Source organism: Carassius auratus, chromosome 23 (assembly GCF_003368295.1).
Source record: "Carassius auratus strain Wakin chromosome 23, ASM336829v1, whole genome shotgun sequence".
In the NCBI taxonomy this organism is placed as follows: domain Eukaryota; kingdom Metazoa; phylum Chordata; class Actinopteri; order Cypriniformes; family Cyprinidae; genus Carassius; species Carassius auratus.
Genome location: NC_039265.1, coordinates 6,001,506 through 6,012,799, shown reverse-complemented (window position 1 = coordinate 6,012,799; position 11,294 = coordinate 6,001,506). Strand labels below are relative to the sequence as shown.

The window sequence follows — 11,294 nt, the reverse complement described above, 5'->3', positions numbered from 1 at the left end:
TCAACAGGGAAACCTCGCGCACGCCCACAGCAGTGGGCAAACAGGTAGTGACGTCACCGGCGCCATATTAAAGATCCGTTGCTGTTTTCTCCGTGTCGCTGTTGCCATCTTTCTGTTTCCAGTGGACTCAGAGACCAGAGAGTAGCACACATACCTCCACAATGGAAATCGATACACTTTTGGGAGCATTTAGAGGTACCGCAGACACCATCTGAAAAACGGTTAACAGAAAAGGTTTGGTGAATTCGTTAGCTTGTAAGCTAAGCTAGTAACTCAAACTAGCAGCCGATGCTAGATGCTGATCCAGCGGGAAACCGTTAAATAGGAGTAATCGATATCGGTTGGTTCTCAACAGCACACAGAAAATGTGTTTGAGTTGATTTTGGTGATGTACCTGGTTAGAAGTTGATAAAGTGCTCTTTATCCCAGGAACAGACAGAAAGCCGGTTAGCTGTGAGCTACACTGCTGCTACTGTGGCTTAATCGCGTTTAACGTTACTGTCAGAAACGTCCAACTTAAATTACAATTAGTTCTCTGGCTCTTATTTGTGTGGCATAACTTTGTAGAAAAGTGAGTGGATTATAAAATAGTTACAGAGGAGCCAAAGTTGCTGACTGAGTGATGCTTTAAAACTGTCATAGATCATTGATGCTGACTTTGTTTATACACTCAAGATATTAGATTGTATACAAATATTTCTACAAATCCATATTTTTTTTTCTTGTCCATGATCATACTGTAAATTCTCCAATTCAAGCACCATTTCAGAAATGTCAGTTTCTAAGTGCTCCATTGGCATTCTTCATACAAAATTGATGAAGCATGAATGCACTGTAAGCAATAACACTGAAGTAAGGTATCAGTAATGTTAAAATGAATATGCAATAGAATAAAAAAATATTTCTACAAGAGGCATTATTATTTCTTTTGTTGTTCACTGTAGATTTCGAGAAGAAAGGAGAAAAGGAAACCTGCCCCATTTTGGATCAGTTTCTGTCGCATGTTGCAAAAACAGGAGAGACCATGTAAGTTCAGTTCTCACACACATCGATTCTACAGATGCTGCTGAACAGAGAATATTGCTTTCATAGACACACACTTATTTCAAGGACAAACCTCGGAATAAAAAAGGTAATTGTGACTTTTCATCACATAATTCTGACTTTGTTTTACGTTTCTGTGTTTGTATATTGCAGTTTTTGAATATATATATCTCACAATTCAGGTCTTTTAACATCTCACAATTCAGATTTTTTTTTTTTCTTCGTATAATTGAAAGTGTCTGCATGGATCATAAAATATATTCTTTGAACAAAATGTTTATTTCTTGAACGTAATATCTGATTTTGTGCATTAATATGAACATGAAATAAATGTGCAAAGACCTTTTCTGATCCAGACAGACTAATTTTGGCCATCCTTAAAAATATTTTGGTTTGCAGTAATGGTAAAAAGAAGTTAAAAAAGGGTCGGTCGGTAGGTCTATATGTTTATTTTTCAAGTTGCAATGTAAAAAATTTTTTTTTGTACAATTTTGGTGATGATGACGTAGGTATGAATTTAAACAAATAAGCATATCGTGACGTCACTGACTGTGTCTTCAACCCGTGCCTTCGGGCGCATCATTGCAAACCTCATTTTGATGCAGGCTATATAGACCACAGACAAATTGAAATCTTTGTCAAAAAATGTTTATTGCATGAATTTCAGGTGAGAAGAAAAAAAATGAGGGATTGTTATACTGTTTTGCAACCTACAAATGAGAGACTGTTTACTTTGCTTTCTTGGGCTGTCACTTTTGTGAAAAAAAAAATCCTGTTTGATTTGAGTGACAGGTGTTCATTGAATTTTTTATGGCAAATTACACCAAATATAGGTAAATCCACGGACAACAGGCAGGACGAATGTAAAGATTCATTATATATTGGTAAAGACCAATATTTCTGATGATTTATTGGCATGAAGTTAATGTGCACAATGATAAATAAGAGTGCAACATTCTCGAAAAACAATAAGCAGAGTGGACTGCCATAATTCAAAACATTTACTGCAGGCTTCAACATGGCTGTGTTTACGATTAGAAATGTCAACAACAAAAAAATCGCATGGGTGGTTCTAGCCCGAATCTGTATCTGTATGCATGAGACGGTCTGAATACCGGCAGAATTCATATTTCTGTTGTAAAAAGAGAAACACTGTGCAGAAGTATTATTCGCTGTTATGCGTGTGTGTCTGAAGCTTCAGTTGCTGTGTGACGCGTATTCAAAAAAAAAAAAAAAACCATGACGCGCTCCGAGAGAAGGCCGTTAAAATAAATTTCCTATTTTCGTTTTCGAAACTTGTGTTTGTTGGTCCAATCGATTCGTACAATATTTTCTCGAACATGAAGTGCCAGTCGACACGGTCACGGTTTTAAATTAGATCTGGGCACAGTTTTTCCAGAACTTCGTGCCAAGTTAAAGCGGTGTCAAACTCTTTTAATGAATTTTTTAGATGTATTATGGTGCCCGAACCCATATGACTTTGAACAGTGACCGCGAACATATAGTTTACTGCAGCCGCCGCCATCATTACCAAGCGTGAACCGTTGACTCTGACAGTGAATGAGAGGAGACTGTCGGACGCACGGGCCATAGTGTGACATGTGTAAACATTGATGACGTCACAGGGTTTTTAAAAAAAGAACATAGCCTTTGTTTGTATGTAGGCCTAGGCAATTTATATATTTACAATACTTACTAAAATATAATTAAAATTATTTTATTGCTTTTGTATTAGTTGTTTGAGGAGTTAAAAAAAAATCGGTCAGTCTTTTAACGCAAATGTACAACCGGCAAGTCAGTCGGACTAAAAGCAAAAAAAACCCCAAAAAAAACATTTGACTCGGTCCTAAATTGACCGGGTCAGTCGGGTTACGGCAAACAAGAATATTTTTAAGGATGGCCTTATCCACAAAATAATCAGACTTTAATAGAGAGAAACTGTAAATTCTCAGAACTAAAAACTAACATAACTCAGTCAGAATTGTGTAAATAAAAGTCATGAGTACATTTTTCTCCTGTTCCTAAGACAAAAAAAATGGCTTCTATAGAGTTTCAAACATCAAATCAAAATTGGCAGTTCTTATTTTTTAAAGAAATACTGCATGATTTATCTGTGCCTTTTTTTAATTTATTTTTGCTTAATGTGCCCTTTTTTTTAATCAGACGTTAACTTCCCCTCGCAAGGATGTCTCTTCTCTGATAACATGTCCATTAATATTAAGGCAACACTTCACAATAAGGTTCCATTAGTTAGTGTAAATGAATGTAGCCTATTAACTAACATGAACAATACATTTATTACAGCATTTATTCATCTTTCCTAACGTTGGTTAATGAGAATAGTTCACTGTTAATTCATGTTAATTCAGAGTACATTAACTGTTAACAAGCTCAACTGTTGATTTTAATAATACATTAGTAAATGTTGAAGTTACCGTTAACTAAGATTAATAAATGCTGAAGTAGTATCGTTTATTTGTTCGTTAACTAAAGTAGTTAACTAATGTTAAAGTGTTACTGTCAGTAAAAAAATGTAGTTTTTTTAAATTCAGTATCATTAAAGTTGTTAAATTAAATTACTTTGTATTATTTAATAAAATCTTTACAAAGAAGTTAGAGTTTCAGCCCAAAACTTTCATCTCGATGCATCCCTACAGCTGAAATGTAAATGTGAAGTTTCAGATGTTTCTGTTTCATCATGTTTCTCTTCATCACCAGGATTCAGTGGTCTCAGTTTAAAGGTTACTTCCTCTTTAAGCTGGAGAAAGTGATGGATGATTTTAAAGCCTCATGTCCAGAGCAGCGGGGACCTGCCAATCCAAACGTGGAGTACATCCCCTTTGAGGAGATGAAGCAAAGGATTCTTAAAATCGTCAGTGGATACAATGGGTAAGAGACGCCAGGCATATTCCACAGTTCCTCCATTGTCCCTTTTTTAAAGCATTTCAATCGATTTTTGTTGTTTTTTCAGGATTCCTTTCACTATTCAGCGTCTCTGTGAGCTTCTAACTGAGCCGAAAAGAAACTATGCGGGAACAGAGAAGTTCCTCAGGGGTGTGGAGAAGGTATGTTGCATTCAAAGAAACTTTGGGAATGGATTTTATTTGTGCTCTGTTTTCTAAAGGTTTTTCTGAACTCTCTCCACTGAGCTAAATGAAATATTTGTCATTTTCAGAATGTGATGGTGGTCAGTTGTGTGTATCCTTCCTCAGAGTGAGTTAAACTCTCTTTCTGCTCTGTTTGACTGTTTTCTGATTGGGCAGCTTTCAGTGATGCTTTTAAACTGTTCTTTAATGCATCTCTTATTTTTACAGGAAAAAAGGATCCGGTTGTGTGAACAGAGTGAATGGTGTCATGTTCCCTGGCAACACTTCAGCGTTTCCTGATAGGTGAGTTTATCACTTTAACCAGCATTGTGGAAACTTTGATATCAGCCTCATGGGTCACTAAACCAATCCAGTTTGAAATGTTAGCGCTCTCTGTAAAGAGAGGTTTGTTGGACTTCGTTTTACTGTCTGATGGTTTGATGTGTCTTTGATTGTCTGTGATAGAAATGTGAATGGTCCAGGAACACACAGGCCACTGAACAGACCAAAACTATCCCTGTCCAGCAGCGTAGCTACCAACGGCCTTCCTGACAGCACAGAAGGCAAAGAACAAGCGTCAGAGCAATCAGACAGAACAGTCAAGTGAGTACAAAAACATGCCAGGACATGATACTCTTGTTCAGTGGATGTAGACCTATAGTTGATGAAAGATGAAAGAGATTTTTTTTCTATTTCTTGTATTTTTTGGAAGAACTCATTAACTCACAGCTGTTATTTAGCATATTTAGGTAACACTTTACAAGATGTCATTTGTTAACATTAGTTAATGGAATGACTAACATGAACAATACATTATTTACACTATGCATTAATTATTGTGAATGTTAGTTCATGAAAATATTCGTTCATTGCTTGTTCGTGTTAGTTCACTGTGCATTTAATTTTAACAAACACCAACAATGCTGAAATTAAAATCAACTAATATTAATAAATGATGTGATGTTTAGTATTGTTCATTTTAAGTTCACTTTAACTAATGAACATAATTTTTTTGTCTCATTTCATTTAAGCTCCTCGTTGACACTGTCTCATTGGTAAAGAAATACTTTGGCTTTTGAGGAGAAAAAAAAAACTGCGACCATTTTTCTTTGTTTGAAATGACGCCACAACTTTTGGACAATAATTTTTTTATTGATAATTTTCACATAATGACTATTCAATTGGTTTTAAAGCGCTATGTGTTTAGATTCTAATGAATTATTGGATTTGGATTGGATTGTTTGATCAAAGTGTGTTACAACAAAATCTATACTTTAAAAAGCATTTGAAAGGAAAAGAAATAAGGCATAATAAAGATTCCAAGACTGTTTTAATGTACCCGTCATATCTCAAAAAGCTGAAAATTCATGCCAAAACTGGACATGACTCAAATTATGATTTCAAGGTCTGTAGAAGTGGGCATTTAGAGTTTAATTTTTTTTTTTATTTAGTGAGTCTTCATCAGTGTCAGAAGCAGACGGTTCACACGGTGGTCCAGTGAAATGTAAACATCGTGAAGATGACGATGATGGTACAAACACTGAGACTCATGAAGCAAAGAGACTCAAGTTCGAAGATGAGGAAGATGACAATGAGGAAGGAATGGAGAAAGAGCTGAATGAAAAGCAGTCGCCCTGCACATCGGCAGCAGAGAGCTCATCGGATGTACCACAGTCTTCCTCAGACGTCACTGCGGAGGTGAAGGATAATAAACCTGAAGAACTCGTCTCTGAAGACCAAGGTACAGTGCACTGACTACCAGCAGAACTATGTTGAGAGGATATTGGCATACACCTAGATATTGCTTCTAACATCTTGTGTGGACTGAGGTTGTGAACATCAGGTCAATTGTAATTGAAGCATCTGGACCTTGCCCGTTCATTGAAGGTTATTTCTGTCATCTGGGACTGTCAGCTGCTTTTCCCAGGCTGGTTTCGCACGTGGTCTGCTTGTTTGGTCAAACCTGAGTCTCATCCCCCCCGAAAGGTCTTTTTAATATTGTATTATGGGATTCATCCACAATGCATTTGTTTTATCAACATTAATACCACCGAGTACTAGAGGCAGCTGTTTACCACTGGAGCTAGGTAACTGTTCAGGGGAAAGTGCCAAAAATGGAAAGTGCTGTTTCGTGTTTTTGTTCCTTTGCTGACAAAAATGAATCCTAACATGCACGGTGAAGACCATTTCTGCAGACATGAGCAGCAATGAAAGATGCATTATACTATAATAGGCTTCCACATAATAGACCAGATTACTTTCATGCCAACTCCGTATTTAATTTAATTATTTTTTTATTAGTTCTGTTGAGCTTCGGTTTTATAAAGATGTCTCATTTAGTCAAGTGTGTCCAAACTTGGTCTATTTTTTTTTATTTCTACATATTGTACATTTCTCGATGTGCAAAGAAGGTGTGTGACTGAAAATCACAATAGACTATAAAATTTGGGTTCAGTCATTGTAAAATAAGCCATTAATATAATTTTTTTTTCCTTGTTTTATTTAAACCCGTTTGGACATGTGAGTAACTGCTGTGCTAATATTTGCATATTTTTGCATATCAGCAGCTGTTTGCATACATTTACGTTTTCTGCTCCTCTCTCTCTCTCTCTCTCTCTGCAGAACCCTCGAGTACACAGTCAGAGGTCGTAGAAAACGGGGTTGACAAATCCACTTCGGAAGATTCATCTGACCCTTCCCACAATCAGGCGACCGGCAGTGAATCAGATCCACCAGAACAGCGGCCGGAGAGGGACGAGAGCGCCGAGGCTCAGGAAACGGACGAGAGAAATGACCCAGTCAGCAGCAGTAGTAGCAGCAGCAGCAATAACAGCAGTGGCGAGGGAGTGTCCAGTGCAGAGACTCCATCTGCATGTCCCAGCAGTTCCACTGAGCTGACGGCAGAGGGCAGTACCACTGCAGAAATCAGTTCGGACAGCTCAGAGACTGCAGATGACACCATGGAGCAAGACTGAAGTTTGACCGCACATTATTGATTTTTACACTCTACTGTACAAAACCCCAAAAATCACTTATCCTGCAAGTTTAGCAGATCCTTTATAGACCAGGAGAGGAGTGCATTCTGGTGACCTCTTGTGACACATCCACTCCTTATGACCCTTCACTTAATATGGGCTCTTTGAAGAACAAAAACTGGAAGCTCATCTTTCTGGTGGTTGAGCGGAGCCTCGAATGCCTTGTGTCCATAGCAGTTTTCTTTAATCGTGTTCTAATCATGGGCGGCCATCAACTCTTCATAAACACATTCTAATGGTGTCGGGTCAAACATCATTCATCTCTCTCCTGCTCTACTAAGAGTGAAAACGTGGCAAATCTTTGGTTTGTGTGAGTGTGTGCATATGTTTGTAGGGGTGAGGGGTGTGTGTGCACTTCCTTCAGTTTAGTCCAGTAAACGGATGATCTCAGGATTCCTGTTGACTGGCAGACCAGTGTCTAAACATTCCAGGAGAACACCCCTTTCCCCTCATATTGCCTTCTGCATTCATCTGCTGGCTTGTAGCACAAAGTGCTCAATAGCAGCATTAGACCGATTTCCTTTCTTTGCTATTTTTCTTTTATTTGTAGATCCTTCTTTGATTTTAACTGCCTTCCCAGCATAGCACCGACATGTATTAATCCTCTGATGCTGGTAAATAGATTCTAAAATGGACTAATGTGATTTCCCATGCACTAGATGGTTGAGTGCTGTTGGTTGCAATGTGTAACTTAATATAGTGAGCCTGTCTTTTCGACTGACATCTTATGCGTAACCACTATTGAGCCATCCTTATTTGTTATAAGATTTTCTTTTAGTTTCATCAAACAATGGCAAACATTTGTAAAAAGGTTCAAATGAGCAACACTGTCGACACCAACATCTCTTAAACTGTACTTTTCATGCTTCCTACAGACTTGTATACAGGCTGTTCTACCCATACCTATTTCCACAGCTCCTTTTTGATATGTAGAATTTTTAAATTAGATTTTGTAGATTATAAGTGTTCACTGCTTTTGTGAAAAGTGAAAATTGTATGATCTCCATCATGTGAACTGAATGCTTTGGGCTTTCAACCGTATTCCTGAAGAGCAATAAATGTTCACATTTAAAAGCATTGGTATGCTTAATCTGTGGCAACACGAGAGAAATTTCTAACATATGTAAATGAAACTCTTTGGAATATCAGGTCATAGACACGATTCATTTTCACCACAATGTTTAAGTGGAACCTAATATTGCTAGCCATCACAATAAATAAGTGGGTGAACTGCAAATAAGAGCCAGAATTTCACAAAATAGATTTGCATCTGTTCTTACATTAAACTATGATGAGTCGTTCAATAAAATATTTCAGTACAAACCGCAACGTTAGTGCACCATCAAGTTCTATAAAGTATTAAGATAGGAAATCTGTAGTTTGCTTGAATTTATCATCACGCATATGTACTCGAACTACTGTGTCTCCCAAATCACTTTCATACTTAAGTCCCAATATGACCCACCTCTTGAAATGAGGCAAGATTTCCCCCACCAACCCTCACCTTATTTTACACAGTAAACTAGTAATGTGCCCTAAACCGCGCAATCCCTTATACTGTAGTCACAGAAAGAAAGGAATTATATAGTCTTGTACCATCTGTGGACTTCGTGCCATGTGTCAGCAGCTCCTGAATGGTCATCCAATTATCAAATATTCTCTTGTTCCTCCTCTTCATCATCTTTTTACGGCTAAGTTGGATAATATCAGGCTCCTTCTTGTTGTCCATTGCTCCTGCTTGTTCTTTGCTCTCTATGCAGCACTGCTTCATGAGTTCCCGCCGTTGACGCTGTTCTTTGGCCCGCGCCGCATGCTGTTTGCGCTCCTCCTTGTTCCAGTATCGACCCAGTTTTAGTTCGCTGGCTGCATCGTCATCTGTAGTCACACTGCAGCGTTCTTCTCGAATGCGCAAGGCTCGCTCTTTCAGAAGCTGGTCCCTGATAGGCCTTTTGGTGATGTATCTTGTTCCATCGCTACGGATCTTTACCTTCCACCCCGTCTTGAGCCTGGACTCTGTGGGGGGGGTTTCTGCATTCTTGCACAGGCTGGCTAAGCTGACTTGACTCTGGGCATATTCCACAGCTGACTTCTGCTGGATAAGCTGCATATAGCTTTGGTAATGTTGTGCATGGGCTGGGATATAGGTATTCTTGTACGACGAATGACGCAAGGATGTCAAAAGACTCTTCCTTGGGTTCTTTTTCTTACTCTTTCGTTTCCCCTGATTTGTAACCTCTGGATCTCCAGGTAAACTCTTGGTAGGGCTGATCTCCTGAATGGGAGAGAGGTTATGTTTGGAGCATGCTGTTGTTGAGTTGCGTCTATGCATTGGAGAACCTTTACCCATGTCTCCAGCAACCATTCTTTGGAATTCAAGAGAATCTGGTTCCAGAGTAGGATGTAAACTCGAGCAGCTCTCTCCAGTGTTGTAAGCACTAGTAGAGCCTTCATTATCCACTTGGTTATTGATGAGGTCCTGATGGACTTGCTCAGAAAAGTCCTTGGCACTAGGTTTTTTGGCTTGCTGACCACCACCTTCAGCCTGAAGCCTGTGTGCTTGTATGATACTCAGGCATTCCAGCTCAATGTTAAGCAACTCTTCATTAAGCATCCGAATCTCCCGATCATCGCAGTCTACATTAACCCCCTTTTCATACAGTGGGGCATTATGCTCCAGAAATCCCTGAGGACTGTTACCATTGACCAGAGATTTCAATTCAAGCAGTTTCCAGAAATGTTCACATGCCGTGCCAGGTACACCAAGGAAGCTTCCACCGTCTCCATTGTCAGCTGAAAGGAAGGAGTCATTGCTTAGGTGCATGTTGCCACTTTCGACAGTTTCCTGATTATAGATGTACTTCCTGTGGCTTTCTGGGAGCGTGTCACAGAGGGAATTCTGGTCATCCCCCACGATGTCCTGCTCTGAGCTTTCATCATTACGAGTGCTTTCATCTGTGCGGCCTACACCGCTGTCTTTCTCATGCTGGTTGGACAGTAAAGTAGCCGTATCTGTAGTGCCGCCATCTTCTTCATTTGTGCTCTGTTAAATAGAATGGGAAGATATGTTAATAGCTCGCAAATCACTTTAATAGTAAGAATAGCTCCTCCTAAATCATCCTAATTGGATGAAGCGAGCAATACACTGTTGACTTGACCCTTATTAACTTACCTGCTGCAGCATACGTGTAGTGAACTCCTTGACCTGGTGAAGTTGCTGCTCCAGTGTGCCCAAGTGCGAGTCTTCTAAGCTGTTTCTATTTTCCAACCAGCTAACATCCTGCAACACATACCGAAATGCAATGTCAATTCTTTTACGTCAATCATGGATGTCCAAACCTAATACAGAAGGCCACTTCATGCAAAATTTTGTTCCAGTTAGTTGAGGTGTTTAAATTGGGTTTGAGCATAGCTCTGCAGAAAAGTGGTCCTACAGACCTACAGTGGTCCAAATGTAATCGACCAAAATCTTTATCTGCACAGAACAGTGAGCAGACCTGACTTTCTGGTCGAGCCACTAGGAGGGAGACATTCTTGCTCTCCACCTTGGTAAGAAGTGTCACTGCCATCTCATGGCTCTGGATGTCCATTCCATTGATCTTCAGCGTTTGAAAAATAAATCAAAAAAGCTTTGTTTTATGTTTGAGACAATATATTCAAAGCAAACCCAATAGAATAAAGTCTACCTGGATAATCTGGTCTCCTTCCTGGACTCTGCCATCTTTTGCTGCAATTCCTTCTGGATCAATCTAAGCAGGGTCAGAACAATGTATTTAGCCTTAACTGTGAATAGACTTGAGAACCTAAAGCTATACTAAGCAAGAACTAAATCATAAATGTAATTGTTGGAAAAACTGCCTTAACAATTACTGTCCTGAGAAATTCCCACTGCAGAACCCTACCTCGCTGATATAAATGGCGGACTTCTCATCATCCGTCTTGTAACATAACTTCAGGCCAAGCTTATCCTGAGTGGTTTTCCTCTGCAGATCCACCTATTAAAACAGGTAATTGATTTAGAAGACAAAGATTTAACATTTTAGTTAACATAAGACATAAGCCAGAGCCAGTCTGAGAATTTGTAGTGTTTCCTGCACTTATATAGATGATGATTCATTTGCATGGTAAATCC

General features: G+C 39.0%; 2 protein-coding genes across 3 annotated transcripts in view; one reads left to right on the top strand and one right to left on the bottom strand.

Moving 5' to 3' along the window:
- Positions 1-29: 29 nt before the first annotated feature.
- LOC113041101 (serine/threonine-protein phosphatase 4 regulatory subunit 2-A-like) lies at positions 30-8,239 on the top strand. 2 transcript variants are annotated; one of them, XM_026199425.1, is made up of 9 exons: positions 30-195; positions 945-1,026; positions 3,763-3,933; positions 4,016-4,109; positions 4,220-4,257; positions 4,359-4,433; positions 4,596-4,733; positions 5,582-5,871; positions 6,753-8,239. In XM_026199425.1, the coding sequence occupies exons 1-9, from the start codon at positions 162-164 to the stop codon at positions 7,103-7,105; spliced, it is 1,275 nt and encodes a 424-aa protein (XP_026055210.1). In that variant the 5' UTR covers positions 30-161; the 3' UTR covers positions 7,106-8,239. The 2 variants fall into 2 exon arrangements, with proteins under 2 accessions (XP_026055210.1, XP_026055211.1); XM_026199426.1 differs by lacking the exon at positions 30-195 and having other exon boundaries at positions 995-1,132.
- Positions 7,524-11,294, bottom strand: part of pdzrn3a (PDZ domain containing RING finger 3a) — a 24,687-nt gene continuing 20,916 nt past the window's right edge. Inside the window, exons 6-10 of the mRNA XM_026199424.1 lie at positions 11,065-11,157; positions 10,849-10,911; positions 10,660-10,761; positions 10,335-10,442; positions 7,524-10,205 (exon numbers count right to left, since the gene is read on the bottom strand). Of these exons, the coding sequence (XP_026055209.1) occupies positions 8,718-10,205; positions 10,335-10,442; positions 10,660-10,761; positions 10,849-10,911; positions 11,065-11,157 (1,854 nt within the window). The 3' untranslated portion in view covers positions 7,524-8,717. The remainder of the gene's footprint in view (positions 10,206-10,334; positions 10,443-10,659; positions 10,762-10,848; positions 10,912-11,064; positions 11,158-11,294) is intronic.

Bases quoted from the DNA above. Each gene is read 5' to 3' on its own strand.
- LOC113041101 (XM_026199425.1), top strand. From the start codon at position 162: ATGGAAATCGATACACTTTTGGGAGCATTTAGAG. The intron at 4,434-4,595 runs GTGAGTTTATCA...TGTCTGTGATAG, and splicing joins ACTTCAGCGTTTCCTGATAG to AAATGTGAATGGTCCAGGAA. The intron at 5,872-6,752 runs GTACAGTGCACT...CTCTCTCTGCAG, and splicing joins ACTCGTCTCTGAAGACCAAG to AACCCTCGAGTACACAGTCA.